Below are 20,525 nucleotides of genomic sequence, written 5' to 3' on the forward strand. Positions count from 1 at the left end.
GATGACCCTGGGAGGGCCCATCTAGCTCTGTCTTTCTATTATCTCCAATGCTCTGGGTGGTCTGCTAAGGGTATTAAAGGAGGGGGCAATGCGGGAATCTTATACCTCCCTGTTCTTTCTCTCTCTCTTTTTTTTTTTTTGCACAAGATGACTTCATTTTTCACGGGTGTTTTTCTTTCGATCCGAGGCTTTAATTATAATGGGAGGGGTGCCCGTTTCCCTCTGGATAAACACACCATGACATTTTGGATTTCTCAACGCAGGGAAAGTTGCTGAACTAAGATGTGTGTGTGTTTTTTTTGGGGGGGGGGGTTGCTCTTCTTTGCTCCTGTTCTCTATGAGCTGGGGGGGGGGGAGAGGGTTGAGCCTCTGCAGTAGCTCCCATTAAAAAAACATCACGCCTAAAGGAAAACACACCGACTATTCACCCCAAGGAATTTTTGGACTGGGACTGAATTCGGCCATCTCAGGAAAATGCTGCCATCTTCTTGGGGAAAGAAAGACCCCAATGAGGCCCTTCCAGATGTGTGGGGAAAGCGCTGTTTTTTTCCTGCCGATTGACGGTCCGGGGCCGTTTTCAAAATGGGTCCCCTTGGAAGTTGGTTTTGGGGTCAGTCATGGTCTAAGAGGAATAAGAAGCGGAATAGGACAGTGTGAAAGGGGCACAACCTGGTGGGCAGGCCCGGTCTTGAGTTAGGGGATTTTTGTTAACTTTGTTGTGCGAGGGCTTACAATCCCTGTGCCTTGCCTCTAAGTGGAATACGGCAGAAAATGGTTTCTCAGCTGACTCTATGGGAAACGTCCTGTCTTTCCGAGCTGTTACGAGCTTGCCTACCACGCTGGGGGTAGCTGAAATGCCCCAGAAATGACCAGTGTGAAGACGCTTCCGTGCAGGTACCTGATTCCCCAGGAGCTAAGGATTCGCAGTGAAAGGAAGCCACAGTCGGGAGCTTTGGGGAAGAGTGGGGTGTCCCCCGCCCCCTCGCACGGCTTCTGCCGCATTTCTATTTTGGAAGAACGCTCAGATGTGCACCGTGTCTTCCAAACCGCTGAAACAGGAGTAGCTTTGCGTTGGTGATGAAATCATTTGGCGGCACGTTTCTTGATGAATGAAGATGAGAACCAGGCCACTGTGGGCTTCTCCGGGAATGAATTGCATCACTGCTAACTTGTCGTCGTTGTCTTCTTCTTCTTCTTCTTCTTCTTCTTCTTCTTCTTCTTCTTCTTCTTCTTCTTCTCCTTCTTCTTCTCCTTCTCCTTCTCCTTCTCCTTCTCCTTCTCCTTCTCCTCCTCCTCCTCCTCCTCCTCCTCCTCCTCCTCCTCCTCCTCCTCCTTCTCTTTCTTCTTTTTTACAGTCTATTCCCATCCTGTCTTTAGTTTGGGGCGGGTGGGCGAGTGAGTCCCGGGCACCTGGGAAACAGCCATTTTGGGCTTGCATTTTAAGGCTGTGTGGACAATAAATTCCACCGGTGATCAGTTCTTTGGAAGAAGACAAAATCTACCCACGTTGCAGCGGTAGCTTTTCCGACTCAGTATACACTGGAAAGTTGTTTTTTTGTTGGCAGAGTTTGAATGAGCAGAGAGGGTGGAGCATGAGGCTGCTAACTAAATACAACAGTTATTTGTGAGGAGAAGTGACTGTGTATTTAAAAAGAGAGCGATAGAGAGACGGAATTTTCTAGCTAGCTAGCTGCAATCATCCTTCTGTTCAACTACTGTTCTGGAGGCAAGCAGGAAGGAAGTGTGCTCTAATGAACAAACAAGTAAATGAATGAATGAATGAATGAATGAATGAATGAATGAATGAATGAGAAGTCTATTGTTCAGCCAATCAGGATGTTGGAAGAGATCATTGGAAAATGATCGGGAAGTTCCTATCCTTCTATGCTAAATTTACATCTTCCCCTGGGGGGAAATTCCTGCCTGACCCCAAAATGGCAATGAACGTTACCCTGGCAGTATAAGAACGGGTTTCCACATTCGCTCCTAACCTGAAACTTCATTGGATGTGCGATCTAATCCTGGCGGAGATGGCCAAAGCCAGCCTATGCCAAATTACTTCCTTCCAAATACGAAGGACTCCCGCTTAGCACAGGCTTCTGTTCTGCGTTCCCAAGAGGCCTGTGCTGCAAATATCAAGGAGAATTCGTGTCCCGCTTGAATCTCGCTCGATCTGTTTAGCAGCTAACCTGTCGTAACACCCAGCAGTCAATGATTGTGCGTTCAGGCATAATTCTGAGCCACTGCTAGAATCTTTCGTTGACTATTTTAATTGCCTGGCGTTCAGATCCTTTTAATTTTTGCCTCCCTCCCCTTCCCCCGCCCTCCAGCTCTTTCCTCCAACCCTGGTCTTCTGCCTTGTGGCTGCACCGCGGCTTATGAAATACGGCATTTTTTGCCAGAGTTCGACTCCTGGCAACAGTTTTATAGCGCAGGGCTGTGGTTTAATTAAAATGTCAGTGCCTCAGAGGAAGCGGGCCAGTGAGGAAGGGGCGGGCGTAGGGGAGGGGAGTGTAATCGGAAATCGAGCCCTAAATGGATTCAGACCTGGCGTTTTTCGGTTATTGCTTTCCCTGGAAGCCCAGCTGGAGCGCAAAAATGCATGCTATCCCTCCCCCGCCCCCCTGATATTTTTTAACGGATGTCTTAAACCAGCGGGAACGTTATTGGCAGCCCGAGACGGCCGTGAGCTAATCAAAATTTAGCATTTTAATTGGGTGTGATCTAATGGGCGTTGCGCTGCTCCGGGAGCAGAGCAAATATTTCTCTCGTTCAATGCCCGGGGTAATTAAGGGGGTCTTTGAAAGAGCTGCGGTCATCCTCTTTCTCTCTCTTAAATTAGACCGTCTCAAAAGGCCGTAAATGTTTCCCAGCACAAAAACAAGCGACGATCCGGACTTACCGTTTCTTCCTTGGGAAGGAGCCCCTGTGTCTAATTAAGTTTCCCTCCCTAATCAGTCAGACCAAAACAAGAACGGGGGCAGGAGGTGTTAATTATTCGGACGACGATGACGCAGTTAGCATTTTGGGAATGCTCACACTCCATTCCGCCGGGGTTGCCGGAGCCACCTTTAGGCTGTGGATTTCCTGACGGTAACCTGACGGTAACCGTTTACCAGAAATGCAATCATGGAGGCTTACAGCGATTCGTGAATCAGACGTGGTCGTGTGCCAAGCTTCCCCTGGCTTTGCGGCGCACTCAGGGCCTACCGGCACATCGGTTTAACTCCTCCTGCACACACTGTGTGCTTGTCAACTGGAGCTTGGGAAATCCGTGGAAACTCGGGGGAAGTGTCCCAAGGAGAGCAGGGTTTGGGAAGTGGAGAGAGGTCAACGAAGGGGCCTTAGAGTCCGGGAGGTTGCAGCACTGGGGTCCCCAACACAAAGTCCATGGGTGCCTCGGCACCTACCAACACTTCTGCTGCTGCCTGCCAAATGTTTTTGGAAAGACAGGGTCGGAGGGGGCTCTTTGCCTTCCTCTGTCCTCTCTTCCCAGCTCCGGAATGGAGATTTTCAAGTTGGAGTGGCAGGGCTGAGAGACGCCTCGCTCTACGAGTTTCCAAGGTTGCAGACCAGGGGTAGTCAAACTGCGGCCCTCCAGATGTCCATGGACTGCTGGCAGGGGCTCCTGGGAATTGTAGTCCATGGACATCTGGAGGGCCGCAGTTTGACTACCCCTGCTCTAGACTCTAGTAGAAATCACGGAAATCGATGAAAAGTGGGCCGGTTTCCTTGCGGCGTAGACATTTCTCAGCTTGTCCCTTTATCGTTGCGAGACGCCTGGGTAACCCCCCGGTGGTAGGAAGATGCTAAAACTGGCCCACCATTCAGGAGAAGGGAGCGAGTACACTGCAGGCCTCCGTGAGAAACCAAGGCCGTGGCAAGAGCCTTACTGTGGACATCTGGAAACCATCTCTGACATCTCAGAACAGCTTCCCGGAGGAATGTAAGATCGGAGACGGGAGTATTGTCGACGTCCTGATTGATCGTAAGGCTCCGACTGCCGACAAGGCCAGCGGCTGCTTGGAAAGAGCTCCTCTGTCAATAAGATAGTGGTTTGTCGCTCAGGGGGAGGCGCTGTGGTGCTGACCCGCTAGTCGATGTTGCCAGCCCATCTTGAAACATGCCTCTTTGATAGGGTGGCCAGACTTGGGGGGGGGTGGGGTTAGTTGGGGACTTCCTGGGGTGATAACTTCCCTCCAGGTGGCAGAGATGAGAACCCCCGGAGAAGAAATTATGAAATTGCCTCCTCGAACCGAAGGCGTCTCACCAGGGTCTCAGATCAAGGTCTTTCCCCTCACCTCCTGAGCTTGCCAGAATTTCGGCGGTGGGTGCTTTGAGTTGGAGGTGCCGGGGATTGAACCTGGGACCTTCTGCCTGCCAAGCAGAGACTGTTCCATTGAGCCACAGCCCCTCCTCTCCCGTTAAGTCCTCTTTTACCTTCAGTAGAACGAGGAATTGGTTGGTCCAGATTCCCTCTCACCTATGCAACTGTGATGGGCATGGGAACCTTACTCTTCTTCCTAATTGGCGGTCCCTCTTCCAGGAACGTGGAAGCGGAGACCCCTCCCCATTCATGTGGAACATCGCCCAGAGGAAGGGGACGGGAGGGGAAACCCCAGTGGGGCATTAGAACAAGCCCATTCGCCTTGAAAAGTTTAATGGAAACCTCCATGACATTTTCCTAGTTTGCCAGATTTTCAGCGGTGGGTCTTGGACTTGCCCGGCTCTGATGTCAGAAAGCCCCATCCCTTTCCAGCTACTCCAAGGCCAAAGGAGCTCAGTCAAAGACCCCGGAGGACATCTTCTTGGCCGGGAACTATCTGATATGTGAAGATAAACAGAGTCTTTGTGAGGGTAATGCATCCCAGACAGAGATTTATCCCTTGGATCTCTTTTCTTATGCCAATTCCTGAAAAGATCTGTGAGAAGGTAGAGAGAATGGCAAATATGCAAATAGATGCTCTGGGTTCAGCATAAGTCATACACTGCTCTCCCGGGCTGTGGCCAACATTCTGGCCCAGTTGGACAGAGATGAAGCCAAGCGGAGGCCCGGCCCCTGATCAAGGCCTTCCCCATCCCCTCCTGCCTGGTCCTTTAACTGGAGATGCCGGGGATTGAACCTGGGACCTCCTGCCTGCCAAGCAGAGGCTCTGCCCCTGAGCCAGGGTCCCAGATCAAGGCCTTCCCCATCCCCTCCTGCCTGGTCCTTTAACTGGAGATGCCGGGGATTGAACCTGGGACCTTCTGCCTACCAAGCAAAAGCTCTTCTGATGAGCTGCAGTCCCGAAGAGACCCTGGGGTATCTGTGGGTCGGAACCGGGTCAGACGTGACTTGCTGTTTTGAAGGAGACAATAACATTGAGCCTATCGATAGGAGAACAGCATTAGAGCAACATTGTGCATTTGCTGGGAGTCGGGCTCCTGAGATAAAGCTAATATTGACCCAGGGAAAGGCAGACGGAGACAGCTCCTAAATATTGTTTTAGGCAATTAAAAGCGACCCCCTTCCGATGGGGCCGCGATTTGGCATGGAGGCAGGGAGGTTGCTGCAGGAATCCTTCGGGGAGGCCGAACTAGTAGGAAATGAGTAGAATCTCACCATGAGAGGGTGCTCGGCGTGTCTCAGGCTGAGTTCCTGTCAGCAGATGTATGGGCAGAGACGCTGAAGGGCTGGTATTTTTGGCTGGGATAGGCATTGCACTGGGCATTTAGGTCCTTGAGCAGAGGCCCTTTGACAGAGTGAGCGAGCGTGGGCTAATAAGGTGCGTGTTTTTACGTCCCTCCTCACCATGACTTTAGCCGGTCTCATTTGTCACGCCTGTCTTCAGAGAAAGGTGGGAAAATCGATCTTCCCCTGTCACCGCCCGGGACACGGAATTACGTATTTGGTCTCGGCGGACGGAAACGCCACCATGTCCAGGTGAAGCGGAGTCGGGTTGCGTGTTCTTATTGATCCGGGACAGACGTGGAGCAGATGGCGAAAGCATCAGTGTAAAATCCGCCTTTTCGGACCCTTTCAAAAGCAATGTGGGTGGCCGACCTGGCCCGGGGACGGGGGGGGGGGAGAAGGGGGGGAAGTGTCCAATTTAACAGGCAGTTCCGCTTTCGGGGCACTCGCAGGGGCCGTAAATTTAAAACTTTCCATGCGACTGGGTAAAAAAGTTATCCAGGTTATTGGAGGGGTCTCACACAGATCCGTTCCTCGGCGAGGAAGTCTGAAAACGTTCGTGCTCCGTTTGCGGGAGGTTTCCACGAGACGGTGGTGGCTTCTAATCTGGCTGGCCGGGTTTGGTTCCCCCACGTGGTGGCTTTGGGCTCATCACAGTCCTGATGGTGCTGTTCTGACCAAGCAGTCCTGTCAGAGCTCTCTCAGCCTCACCTACCTGTTGCGTCTGTTGTGGGGAGAGGAAAGGGAAGGCAACGGTAAGCCCCTTTGAGACTCCTTCGGGTAGAGAAAAGCGGCATATAAGCGGCATTTGCTGGCAGGGGCTCATGGGAACTGTAGTCCATGGACATCTGGAGGACCACAGGTTGACTATCCCTGGTATAGATGGCAAAGGGCACCGGGCGTGTCCCAGCCTAAGCAATCTACGGACAGGATTACTTCTCCTCGGACTGAGATCTCTGGCCAGGCGGAGAAGGCCTCAGGAATGTCCTTTGTTGTTAGTTTCCCTTTTTCACGTTTCCTTTCAGGATGAAGGTAGTTTGGTCTCCCCCCCTCCACCAGCTGTGCAAAGTTTAATCCCGGGTGTTTTGATCTTGGTTTCAATTAAGTCTCGAGCCTTTGGCCAAGAGGTTCGGTTCCCTCTGAGCTGCAAGGCCCTTCAGTCAGCCACGTTTACAATTAGAGGGACTCTGGGAGCTGGTGTTTCTCCAATAAACAGATCGCAGAATGTATCTGGAGATTTGGCTCGGTTTTCTCCCGCCCGTCTCTGGTACGGATGAAGTGGTTTCATACTCTCTGTGTTGTTGTTGGGGGTGCGGGAGAAAGCAGGGGCGGTTGGGTAGAAACAATTTCGCCTGGGGTCACTCTAGATGCCTGTTTCCCCCAGACTGACTGAACGTAAGAAACATGAGAGAAACCATGTTGGATCGGGCCAAGGGCCCATCCAGTCCAATACGCTGTGTCATGTAGTGGCCAAAACCCAGGGGCCATCAGGAGGTCCCCCAGTGGGGCCAGAACTCCAGAAGCCTTCCCACCATGGCCCCCCAAGCACCAAGAAGACAGAGCATCCCTGCCCCAGACATAAGGGCAGGTTGCTTTAGGATGCTTTGGGCTGATCCTGTGTTGAGCAGGGGGTTGGACTAGATGGCCTGTATGGCCCCTTCCAACTCTGCGATTCTGTGATTCTATAAGAACATCAGAGAAGCCCTGTTGGATCAGGCCGATGACTCATCCAGTCCAACACTCTGTGTCACACAGTGGCCAAAACCCATCAGGAGGTCCAGAACCCATCGGGAGGTCATCACTGCCCCAGACATAAGAAGGTAAGAGGGGCCATGTTAGATCTAGGCCAACACTTTCAAGGGGTGTTCAAGCCAGGTGGGAAGCAGAGGCGGCCATTGCCTTCCTCTGCAGAGCCTGCCTTGGTGGTCTCCCAACAGAGTACCAACCCTGTTTAGCTCTGAGTTCCAACAAGATCAGAGTCCCAGATCAAGGCCTTTCCCATCCCCTCCGGCCTGGTCCTTTTGGCGGGAGATGGCAGGGATTGAACCGGGGATGTCACACATGCCAAGCAGAGGCTCCACCACTGAGCCACGGCCCCTCCAGGGGCCAGCCTTGTAAACAGCCTGCTTGCAGCCAGCATTGGTCCCCGTGAGATGGGTGCACCCTCCAATCACATGAAAAGCAAGGTCGTGCCTCGCTTGCAGACAAATTGGAGAGCTGGGCAAAGCCACCGGGCCTTATGAACGGGCTTTTGTTCTTCACGTGCTACATCGTGGCTGTCAGGAAAGGGGAGGGGGGGGAGAGGATTTTTTTTGGGGGGGGGGAGGAAATCTGGGATGGAGACCAGGAATCTGTCATCGGGACAGGAAGGGTTGGAGAGCTGCCAGGCCAAATAAGCCGTCCAAACTCAAGTCTGGGGCAGGTGACAAGGAAAGGGTCTCTTCCACGCCTCTCCCCGGCGCCTCCCGCCTCCCCGAAAACAGCAGAGGGCGACGATTCTGGGCTCCATGAAAAAGACTGGGAAGGAAGTGATCAAGGGCAGTGTCAGGGTGGCTCAGCCCTGCAAGGTTGGATCGTCTAGACCACCGGTGGCTAAACTGTGGCTCGCCAGATGTCCACGTACTACAGTTCCCATGAGCCAGTGTTGCCAGGGGCTCATGGGAATTGTAGTCCATGGACAACTGGAGAGTCACAGTTTGGCCACCGCTGGTCTAGGTTCACGGTTCGGGACGTACAAGGGGGTTGTGAAGCCAGTGGGTCATAGGTCCTCCCTTCCTCCCTCGTAGCCACCCCTGCCCTTTCTGATACTCCCTTCTGTATTTGGGAGACCAAGATCCGACCCTGGAAACGGATCCATTTAGAGGCCTGATCATTTTAACTGGAGGTGCTGGGGATTGAACTTGGGATGTTTCTGCATGTTTGGCCAAGGCTCTGTCGCTGAGCCCCGACCTCCTCTCTGTAATCCATGAACACCAACCCTCGTTGACTTCCGAGGTCTGGTGAGACGTGCCACCAAGCCAGGGCATTTGGGAGGTCATTAATTCATAGGGTCACCATAAATCAGCTGCAAGCGGAAGAGGAGCGGGGAATCAAACTCGGCTCTCCAGATTACAGGCTGCCACTCTTCACCAGGACACCCAACTGGTTTTCCTGCAGGACCGTCCTGCATTTCTCCTCATCCACAGGCAGTCAGGATCTCTGTCTTGCTTTTGGCAGAGTCCCATTTGAACACCCCCCTGCAGATTCCCCCCCCTCCAGCCCAGAAGCTGCAGCTTTCCAATAGGCGGTTTAATTGACCAGAGGCACCTTTCCCCTCTGCCACCTCCAATCACGCCTGCCCAGTTTAATAAGGCCAGACTTCTAGTGCAGCGAAAAACCCCGAACCTTCTGTTCCCCCCCCCAAGTTTCATAAAGCAGAGCAGATGCCAGATTTGCCGTTGCCCGTTTCTGCTTGTCCCTCCCCTTCTTCGCTTAATACTTAACTGCACACGCGTTCAGCCTCCCCCCCACCCACCCCCGCTGCCTTGAGCCCCAGCCCCCAGCGGGGAAAAGTCATTACATGAAAAGATCAGTTTACCCAGTTGTCTTCAGAGCCCAGCCGGCGAAGCACGGAAGCGGCCGGCGGTGCGCTCGGGGAGCTAGACGGAGAGAGCTTCGTGCTGTGCAGAGACTCCCTCCCTCCCTCCCTCCCTCCGGATTGCGATACGCCGAGACAGCCCTTCCAGCCTCTCCTTTCCCCTCCATCTGCTAGCTGTTAGCCCTTGGCCAGGAAGATTCCACCTCGAGGGGCAGTTCTCAGGTGGGGGTCGTGATGTTTGCCGTGTACCTGGTGCTCTCGTGGCTCGGGTTCCAGGTGGCAGCGAGACCTGGGAAAGAGGTGAGTGGAGCGTGGAGAACTCGCGGTAGATCCGGGCGGGTCACCACGTCCGTCTGTCTGTCAGCAGCGGCAGAAGAGAGCCAGAGTCCAGGAATACCTTTGAGAAAAGCAACATTTTGGGGGCAGGAGAGGAGCTCTCCTGAGTCACTTTTTCAGAATTTAGATTAAGATGGGTTGTTGTGTGAGTCTACCGGTCGTAAGAGTCCAGGGACACCTTCAAGATCAACAAAGTTTGTGGCAGGGGAGGAACTTTCACGATTTTTTGTGGGTCTTCAAGGTGTTGCTAGACTCCGGCTCTCTCCTGCGAACAACTTTGGGGCCCCTTCCTCTCAGGGCGGACCCCCCGCTCTCTTTTACCTGTCCAAGACAACAGGTCACTGTGCAAAGCAAGGTTGTTTTGGGGAGTGGCGCAAGCCAAAGGCCCTTGGGTGCAAAGGAAAGGGACGAAGCGCCTCCCCCAGCTGTTAGTTTACCTGCTACAGCCCAAGAGGTTCCCAGCGGTGCTTTCTGCCGACATTTTGTGCGTGGGGTTTTCAGGTCTGTTTTGAGTGTACGCTGCGTCCGGCAGGTTTGAACACACGTGTACTTTGGGACAGCTCCCCTAGGTCGCTTTGCACAAGGCCGGGTGCCGATTCACACGTCGGGAAGAAAGCAACGTTGTGACTGGGGATCTCCCACGTGGGTGATGAAGCACTGGTATTCTTTGGCCCAGCAGGGGTAAAACACCGTTTGGGTGGCCTGTGGAGAGGGTTGTCAAGGACGCCGCTCACGTCATTGCAGGGGCGTTGGGGAGAAAGGATTTTGTGGCCCTTCCGAGGGGTGCTGTTACGGGACCGCCGGCTTTGAGGCAAGCCATGTAGCCCCTCCAGAGCTCTTCCCCCGAAATCCAAGGGGCTCCAATTGCACACGGACTCCTGTGTGCTTTCGGCACCATCCTGTTCCCATCCGCAGAGCACTCCGTCCTAGTTTGGTTGGACAGACGGGAACGGATCCAGGGCGTGAGTCTGGAAGCTGCCAGTGACTGTCGCAAGCATGTTGGCCCTCCTGTCCCCGCCCGTCGTGATGCGTATTCCGGGACGCGAAATAGCGGCTGTGGACCGCAGTGGGCGGAAGGTCGGAGCCTCTGTTCTGGAGCGGCCTCTTTCGGCCCGTGCTCGGCCGTGGCTTCCAGCCGCCTGGTGGGACTCCCGGCCAGCGGGTTCTGCGGCTGCTGGGGCGATTCCGGGTCCCTGCAGCCGCCGAGCCCACGGCCGAGGAGAACTTCCGCTTCCCGGCCCCCTTTGCTGCTGCGTGTGCATTTTCCAGAGAGGCGGTGAGCCTGCTTCCAAAATAAACACACGTTTCCAAAGCTTCTGGCTTGGGAGGGGAAACACCCCGGCTGCCGCGATTAACTTAAAACCGAGGCCGTTTTGTTAGGGAAAGGCCAAGTCCGCAATGCGAGGAAAGCACACAGCGCGGGGAAAGGGGTCACTGCCCCCCGGCTGCCCCTTTCACTCACTTTCTGTGCCGGTGGTTCCAGGGCAAAAGGGAATGATGGATGGACTTGTCTTGCCCCGGCCGTGGGCAGCTCATATGGAAAGTATTTTGCACCGCTGTGCGAACATGTGGTCTGGAGGAGACGGCTCCTGCTCCAATCCAGAGCTGAGGCCCAGCGGCCTGCCAATTATGCGCCTCAGCCAGCCAAACCGAGCCCTGGCCCTGCATACCTGAGAATCGGGTGCCGGAGGAGGTGGGGCGTGGACGGGGGATGTTTTGTTTGTGTGTGGGGGGGGGAGACGGGGGGCTGTAATCCAGTTGTCGCAAACTGTCAAGTGGAGTTTTTCAGCCAGATGAGCGCATGAAAACATACAGGGGAGGGGTGGGGAAAGAGGAGAAGAAACCCCCGCACACTCCGCTTGCTTGTTGGAATGGGAGTGGGTGGGGGAACAGACCCCAAACAACCCCCTCCCCAGACCCCTTCTGCTTTGCTCAAATTACAGATGCTTATTCTTCAAATGCTGACTTTGATTAGGGTTGAGCCAAAACGGGACCTTTTTTTGGGGGGGGGGGGTCTCCTCCGCTGCAAAGGACCCCCCTCCCCGTGGCTGAGGTGGGTTTTACTTTTCTGTCTCTCTTTTTTACATTCCATTGGTACAAAATAGCCTGGAGGAGGGGGGGTTGGAGGGGGGATGCAAGAGGGGCTACCTTCTGGTTGCTATTGACGACCGAGCCCGTGCCCCTTCGCTCCGATCTGGCCGCGCATGGCTGAATTGTTGGAACTGAAGGGCGAATGGGACACCCCATTGAGCGGCCTTTCTACTGAATCAGGCCCTCGGCCCATCCAGGTCAGCAAAGTGGCTCCCCAGGTTTTCAGACAGAGAGAGCCCTTCCCCATCACCCACCACCTGGTCCTTTTAAACTGGAGATGCTGGGGATTGAACCGGGGACCTTCTGCCTGCCAAGCAGAGGCTCTGCCCCTGAGCCAGGGTCCCAGATCAAGGCCTTCCCCATCCCCTCCTGCCTGGTCCTTTAACTGGAGATGCCGGGGATTGAACCTGGGACCTTCTGCCTGCCAAGCAGAGGCTCTGCCCCTGAGCCAGGGTCCCAGATCAAGGCCTTTCCCATCCCCTCCTGCCTGGTCCTTTAACTGGAGATGCCGGGGATTGAACCTGGAACCTCCTGCCTGCCAAGCAGAGGCTCTGCCCCTGAGCCAGGGTCCCAGATCAAGGCCTTCCCCATCCCCTCCTGCCTGGTCCTTTAACTGGAGATGCCGGGGATTGAACCGGGGACCTTCTGCCTGCCAAGCAGAGGCTCTGCCCCTGAGCCAGGGTCCCAGATCAAGGCCTTCCCCATCCCCTCCTGCCTGGTCCTTTAACTGGAGATGCCGGGGATTGAACCTGGGACCTTCTGCCTGCCAAGCAGAGGCTCTGCCCCTGAGCCAGGGTCCCAGATCAAGGCCTTTCCCATCCCCTCCTGCCTGGTCCTTTAACTGGAGATGCCGGGGATTGAACCTGGAACCTCCTGCCTGCCAAGCAGAGGCTCTGCCCCTGAGCCAGGGTCCCAGATCAAGGCCTTCCCCATCCCCTCCTGCCTGGTCCTTTAACTGGAGATGCCGGGGATTGAACCGGGGACCTCCTGCCTGCCAAGCAGAGGCTCTGCCCCTGTGCCACGGCCCCTCCTTGTAAGGTAAGGTAGTACAAGATAGGGTAAGAGGATATTCTGCCAAATGAAGACAATGATCAAATACCAGAGAGTCAACTCAGTGTCCTAGCTGTGATGACCATGCCTCTGGGCCACATGGGCAGTGATGTAGACACATTGTGCATGCGAGGCAATCTCCTTTTTCAGGGTATGTTTCCTTCCCCTCTCTGGCTAGTTGATTAGTGGCGAGGAGGGGTGCATTACTGACCCTCCGGAGGAACTGGTTGGCCCCTGTGTGAGACGGGAGGCTGAACTCGAAGGACCATCACTGGTCTGACCCATCAGGGCTCTCCTGATGTTCTTATCTTAGTCGTTTCAGCTTCAGATTGACTTGTCTTCCTGGACATGCACGGTATCCATAAAACTCTCCTCTAATCCGTCATATCAAAAGACAGAGAACGCTAGGGTGAGAACATTCCAAGGGGCACCAGAATAGTTTGACCAGTCAAGGGGCCAGGGAGATGGATGCCGGAAGATCTGAGGCTGGACTGCCCACCAATCGGGAAGTGGGAACAAAACGAGCCAAAGGCATTGGGTGAAAAGAAACATCTGTACCCTGCGCTGAAAAACTTGCTAAGCTCAGCGCCGGAGAAACGCCCTGGAGAATGGAGTCATAACCGGAGCTCATAACAGGTGGTCGTCCCCAGGGGCAGGAAACCTCTGTACATCATAACCGTTGACCGAAAATTGTAGCCAGAGTGTCTACAACTATGCTGCCCGTACGGTAATCACAACGGCTATTTTAAGCTCCGGATTATTTGAGACCTTGGCATTGACGGCACGGATAGAACGTGATAGCCACCCCTAGGTTCCCGGAGAGAATTCCTGGATGCCTCTCCTTCCTTCCCCGCAGAGAAGCTCAGCACCACAGTCCGTCGGGTTGAAGGAAATGTTTGTTGAAAGGCAAAGTTTCATGCCCGGCGGCTGTGGGTTATTTGGGCATGAAACAGCTGGATGGGGTTTGGATGCCTCGTGACGGGTGCCGCAGAAAGATTGACGGCGGAAGCTGACAGCGATCTCGAGGTCGGGAGCAGTGGGGGGAATTCCTTCGCGCTGTCTGGAGAGTTCAGATTTGGGATGGTAGGCCATGACCATAGATTGCCCTTTCGGCTCAGTCCACAAGCCCCTTTGTCACAAATCATCAGATGCCGTCGCTTTGACAACGTGTGAAATGTTGCGTGAAGATGCCATTGGCAACCCCCCCAGTTTTGGCACAGAAGCCCATGGTGGGTGGCCAGGAGAAGAAGACGAAGAGCTGGGTTTTTCTGTACCCTGCTTGGTACTACCCGAAGGAGTCTCCAAGCGTCTGACAAGCGTCTGACAAGCGTCTTCCCTTCCTCTCCCCACAACGGACACCTTGTGAGGTAGGTGGGGCAGAGAGCTCTGAGAGAACTGCGACTGGCCCAAGGTCACCCAGCTGGCTGCATGTGGAGGAGGAGTGGGGAATCGAACCCGCTTCTCCAAATTAGAGACTGCCCCTCTTAACTGCTCCGCCAAGCTGGCTCTCTGATGACCTGGTCTGTATCATAACCTTCAGATGCAGCGGTCCGGGGGCTGGGGAGGCAGAAAACTGTTTTCCCTGTGTGGGACCCTTCCTCCTCTGGTGACACTTAACGGTGACTGTCAAGAAAGGCCATTGCCCAAAAGATTCCAGTGGAGCATTTAAACCAAGCAGATTTTTATGGCAGGTGATGTAAAAACATATGTTTTTTTCCCCCGGACTCCTTCCCCATGGACCTTCTCCACTCCTAGCAAAATACTTCCGGCTCATGTTCCCCCCCTCAGGCTTCTTGCCTGTTTGCATGGGGGCGGGGAGGAGGATTTCCCTTGCTTTCTCCAACTCCTGAAATTGAGGGAGAAGCAGCAAAACCTGGCGATCCTCAGGCCACCACTGGAGCATGCCAACTCCCTACTCTCAGAGACAGTAATCCTCACTCCTAGCTTGCACGGCCGCCTGGCCATTTGGGAAGGTGGCCACGAGGGCATGATGCCTCCCACGCATGACCTCACCGCAGTCTCGCAAGGGCCGCCTTCTCCGCCTTTCCCAAAAGCCAGGAGGTCCTTGTCGGAGAATGTAACCCCTAGATAAGTTAATTGGTTCCTGTCGTCTTCCCCAATCCTCTTCAAGACCCCTCATATTGACCGTAATCCCCGTGGCCTTCGCCGTAAGATCCGCAGCGCCTTCCGTTGTCTTTTCCTGGCATGATTTGTCTCTCTTTCCTTCTGGAAGTGGGCCCAGGATTGTTTGCTAGGAGAGAGCTTGATTGAAGCCGATCTGCAATTCGCCAACCCTCGGCTCCTCTCCCGGCTTCTCCTGCCCGGGTCCCGAGTTACGAGGAAATTGTGTTTATTAACTCCAGAGGCCCAGGCTGAGTCTCCCCCGTGGGAAAGATTTATGAACATCTTTCCATTTGTTCCTAATCTCCCCCAAACTCAGAGGCTCGGAGCGTCTTACTGCAAGAGGAAACGTACTCGACAGGAATCAAACCGAAAGAAATGAGAACAGAAACCGGAAGGCGTTTTAAACGTTCAGTTCCATCCCATCTAGCCCAGAGTTCTGTCTTGCACGGGCCAACCAGTTCCTCTGGAGGGCCAACAATAAGGCAAACAAGCCAAGGCCTTCCTGTTTCGGTAGATAGTTAATGTTTTAATGGGGTTTTATGGGTCATACTGTATTGTAAGCTGCCATGAGACGACTTTCATCGAGAATAGCGGGGTAAATAGACTCATAGGATAATAGAGTTGGAAGGGGCCTCATGGGTCATCTAGTCCAACCTCCTGCACTATGCAGGACACTCACAACCCTCTCGCTCCTCCACTGTCACCTGCCATCCCCTTAAGAATAAATAAAATAAACAACATCACATGCTCAATCATTGAGCTAGGGTCCCAGATCAAGGCCTTTCCCGTCCCCTCCTTCCTGGTCCCTTCAACTGGAGGTAAGTGGGGATTGAACCTGGGACCTTCTGCCTGCCAAGCAGAGGCTCTGCCCCTGAGCCAGGGTCCCAGATCAAGGCCTTCCCCATCCCCTCCTGCCTGGTCCCTTCAACTGGAGTCGCCGGGGATTGAACCTGGGTCCTTCTGCATGTGGAGCAGAGGACCTACCACTGTATCCGTAGCAGCCTTTATTGTACAGTGCTTAAAACATCTCCTATTGCAATTCAGCCAGTGGTTCGTTAGAAAGACAGACATCGCTGCTGCTCTGGAGGCCAGGGTTTTCCCTGCCATCCCGCACACAGTGGGGTCTCTCACGGAAAGAGGTTCCCAGAATATTGTGGCTGCCTTCTCAATGGGAAGAGAGATGGATCTCATTTAATTTCCAAGGTTTTTCAGCGGTGCCGTCGTGGCCCAAGCCCCTGTCGGTTGGCAGGGCAACCTCCCAAGGTGCCTGGCCGGCGTCCAGGAAATCGGGACCGTTCCTTTCCTGACCGGCATCTGAGATCTCGTCGGATGGGCTAAAAAGCCTTCTGCCGCTTGTCTCTCTCGCTGGGCTATTACGGGCCGGGACAAAGGCAGCACAGTCTGCTGACCCCTCGGAGTCGGTGGGAATCGGCCAGGAATTGTTTACCTGCCTATTCACCCTCGGATTAAACGAGGAACATAAATTGCCGCTTTTTTCATATCAAATCTCTGGGTCCGCATTGAGGCGTTTGATAAGCATCAGTTCTCACCGCCGTGCCGGAATGAGCTCGGGGGCTCTTTCTTAGCCGCCCGGCTGCTGGTTCCCAGGGGGGACACGGTCGCCTGCCAAGGCTTGGGCACAAAATGTCACGAGGACTGTTCCTTCGCAGGTTTGCTTTTGGGACACCAAGTCACGGTCGACTTAGGGGGGGCCATGTCGGCAGGGCGGTTTCGGCATCGCTCCCCCTGCTATGCCAGCTCCCTACTGTTCAAAATCTGGAGGAAATCCCCCCCCCCAACAGCCACTTCCATGATGATCCTCACGTCTCCCCCCCCAAAAAAAAAACTCCCCCCGCACTCTTCCTCCCGCACACAGGTGGCATCAGCATGGCAGGGTTGTTGGGGGAGGGAGTTATGCTGTGGATTTTGGGCAAAACTCTATGGCCTGAGGCTGATTTTTTTTTTTACCATAGAGTTTCCCCCAAAGCCAGAGGGTCACCCCCAATGTTTCCTTTGTGCCAATCTCACTTCCGGGTGACGCCAGTATGTCAGATTCTCTTCTGGGTCTGCTAAGTGTGTCTGGGGGGGGGGGTGCTGAACCACACACTCACTCCCCCATCAACGGAGTTGTTTTTAGGGGTTTAAAGGCGGGGGACATTCAGAGGAAGTTACCCACTGCCCACCTCTGAGACTTTGGTTGTATCCCTTGGATCGTCTTGGCTGAGCCTGCTCAGAAATCGCCATAACTGTAGCCGAAACCTTCCTGGCCAGGTCGATGGCCACAATGCTCACTTCCATGACGAGATCTGAGATCTGTCCTTAACGCGTTCTAAGTGCCGGGAGAGGGGGTTTTCCCTTCCCTCCGCTTTTGCCTTGAAAGGAAGCCAAATGTTTTCTTCCAAAAGGGGAACACCCAACTCAACGCAGCTCTAGTGTCAATCGAGTCAGGGCTTGTTCTTTGGGGACAACAAGGTTTCCCAAATGGCTCATACTCAGGGAAGGGCAGGGGGAGGACTGAAGAGAGCACCCTCCAGGGATCCTGGGGACCTCCCGCCCTCCACACTTACAGCTCATCTCCAGGCTACCGAGATCAGTTCTAGACTACCAAGATCAGCAATGGATGTTTTGGATTTTGTAGCCCTCACTGGTCCCTAGATCTGACCTCTTACCCCTCTCCATATATGCTGGTGGTGGTGGCCAAGGAGAAACTGGGAACTCTACCCATTGGTAGGAGAGCCAGGAACCCCCCTCCCCTTCCCCGTGAAGGCAGGGTCCCCTGCTGACATGTCCCACTTCCCTATCACAATCCATCTGGCTGGTGGGAGAAACTTGTCCAGAAAAAGAGGGAGATCCATCCAACCTGCTGTGATGTGTCTACATCACTGCCCACGTGACCCAGAAGTGATGTCATCACCTCTGGGAAGTTTGGACATAAACTCTATGGTAGAAACCCAATTACCATAGAGGTTTTGCTGAAATACCGGAGCATCGACCCCGATAAGTCCTGGACGTGATGATGTCACTTCCGGGTCAGGCGGGAAGTAACTTAGACATGCCCTCCCCAGGCTCCGCCCTCCAATTCTCCGGTATTTTCTGGCCCAGAGTTGGTAACCCTGGCTCCAGAGCCCGCAAGGCTTAAAGCAGTCTATCCCTGCCCCATATATTATGAAAGGTGAAATGATTAATTTTTTTAAAAGCAAGGAATTCATCGCAATAAGCTCTTAAACCCCGAAACTATGCATTAGCCAATTAACACGGAGAGGCGTGGGGGGTACCGTCAAGGACCGTTCTGAGCCTGCAGTTACAATTATTTCTCCCCTTTCAAGGGCTGGCTGTCGGGAGCCGCCTGTGTTTACCCTAAACAGGACTCTAAATGCAAGACAAATTAAAAGATTAGAGACGCGCCGTCATTAGGAGATTACCGTTTTCTTCACGCCACTCGCGTTGGCTGACATAATCCGGGATAATTTGAGAGGCCCCTTTTCGTTTTCGGGTGTCAAAGCTCCCGTTTCGGCAGCTAAGCCGTTTACTGCGTTTGTCGTTTTATTATCTTTTTTTTTAAAGGAATCGACAACTAGGGTTGCCAGAATCTAGGGCGTGGCTGGAGAGTTCCCACTATTCAAAGGGATCACCGGGTGCTGGGGCTCACTTATCCTGGGGCAAATGGCCCCTTTGGGGGGAGGAGTCTGTCATTCTGCCCCACTGAAACCCCTCCCCTCCCCAAGCCTGCCCTTCAAAAGGCTCCACCACCCATCTCCCATCTCAGAGCCGACAACTATAACCCTCACATTAGCGGCAGAGGAAAAGAGGCCGGGAGGGGGCAGGTCCCACTTCTTTTCATGATTTTGGGTTAGAGTTGGGAAATCCCTGGAGATTTGGGGCGGGACGGGGGGGGTGGACCCTGGGGAAAGCAAGGTATCATCAGATGCACATAATGCCAGAAAGCATCTCTTCCAGCACCGTCACCTTCTCCACGAGGACTGACCCCCGTCCTCCAAAGAGGAGTGGGAATTCCAGGGGATCGGCAGGTCCTGCCGGGAGATTGGGAAACCCCTCGGGCAGCGGGCGTCCCAAAGGGGGCCCTTTTGCGCTGCCCCCTCTGCCTTTGCGATGCCCTGCAGGCCTTTCATGTGACATAATCCATGAAGATGCTAGCAATGCGGGGCGTCGTGGGTGGGACGTGTCTGCCTGCCGTGCTTCCCTCCTACCGTTTTCCTCAACGGCCGTAGCAGGCAAGCGCAGACAAGTTTTGGTCCCTTGCGTGATCCGTGCGAGGGGCCATGGAGCGCTTCGTCCCTCCGGTTCCTCGTGTTAAGCTGGGCGGTTGGCATGCCCGTGTGGAAGCAGTGCCCCCGGGATGGCGCTGCGTTGCCCAGGGTGGTCCGTCAGCAGCCCACCTCGTGCGTCTCGGTGAGGCCCTGCCCTGGAGATGCAAAGTGCGTTCACCGAGGTGGCCGTTCCTCCTGGCAAAGGGAACCAGATGTCGATGTGGCCATGCTCAAACATGTTTTTCGTTCTGTTTGGATTCGGGGGGTGGGGGTGACTTGTTTGCGGAGGTGGAGGTGGAGGGGGGCAAACACAGGTGCCACCTGAAAAGGAGCCCAACGGAGTGTGACCGAAAAAGGGGGGCAAAGTTGCACCTATGGAAAAGAGGCACTAGATTGATAAGCTTAAGGCTCCAACTGCATCTCCCAATTCTATGGGGGCCTGGCGTCGTTTTGACTGGGATTTTTCAGACTGGGTGACCTTGGGCCAGTCACTGTTCTCTTTGAGTCTTCTCAGCTCCGCTTAACTCCCAAGGCGTCCGTTCTGGGGAGAGGAAGGGAAAGGGGCTCGTAAGCCGCTGTGAGACTCCTTCGGGTAGTGAAAAGCCGGGTACAACAAATGAGCTCTTCTGCTTTTCTAATAGCCAACAGCTGAGAGAGAGTCTCCGGAGCCTTAAAATCTTGCGGCTAGTGAAAAATCCCTTCAGCGAGAGAACTAAGTGGGCAAAACAGGCCGCCCCGAGAAACCAAACCAAAGCTTTGTACGTCCGTCCACAGGCCTACGTGACGTTTTGGATGCAGAAGGCCAAGCTGAAATCCACCAGGCTTTCCATAACAATGAGGAGCAGGGCTTCCTGGAGGCGGGGAGCAGGGCAAATCGATGTTCCCTTTTCTGATTTCGCATGGCGTGCGTCTAAATATTTGCCGCAAGCCAGCGAGCAGTACGATCGCCATGTGTGCTCGTACTGGAGTGACCACAAGGGATTTGGGCAGCTTTTCTTCGGTGCCTGACATCTGCTGTCCAAATGTAGCCCTTCTTCTGTCTGGATTTTCTTTCCTGGCTGGCTTAGAAAGAACACCCAAGCATGGATGAGGGCGTGAAAGAAGCAGGAGTCGTTCTGCACAGCTTTGCTAGCCTAGATAATAAATAGGGTTGTCAACCCCCAGGTGGCACCTATAGGTCTCCCCCTAGTGTCGTGTCCTGCTTAAGAACGGTGGCCTCTAATCTGGAGGATGATTCCCCCTCCTTCCACCTGCAGCCAGCTGGGTGACCTTGGGCCAGCCCCAGTTCTCTTGGAGCTCTCCCAGCCCCTTGAAACCTGAAAAGTCATTTCAGGGGCTCCTCCATGATCGAAGGGTGGAAAAAGTCTGGTTTTAAATTATGAATATATGGCCTCTCCAGAGACGTGCC

The 20,525-nt window shown here is 54.2% G+C and overlaps 1 protein-coding gene across 8 annotated transcripts in view; it reads left to right on the forward strand.

The window, feature by feature from the left end:
- THSD4 (thrombospondin type 1 domain containing 4) overlaps positions 1–20,525 on the forward strand; it is a 301,669-nt gene that overhangs the window by 77,489 nt on the left and 203,655 nt on the right. Inside the window, exon 1 of one of the 8 annotated variants that reach the window (XM_077318335.1) lies at positions 9,342–9,548. The exons of the other annotated variants lie outside the window; for them this stretch is intronic. Within the exon in view, the coding sequence (XP_077174450.1) occupies positions 9,483–9,548 (66 nt within the window). The 5' untranslated portion in view covers positions 9,342–9,482. Of the gene's footprint in view, positions 1–9,341; positions 9,549–20,525 lie in introns of those variants that run through there. 8 annotated transcript variants of the gene reach the window in all.

The sequence above is a fragment of the Paroedura picta genome, chromosome 18 (assembly GCF_049243985.1).
Source record: "Paroedura picta isolate Pp20150507F chromosome 18, Ppicta_v3.0, whole genome shotgun sequence".
NCBI classification, from domain to species: domain Eukaryota; kingdom Metazoa; phylum Chordata; class Lepidosauria; order Squamata; family Gekkonidae; genus Paroedura; species Paroedura picta.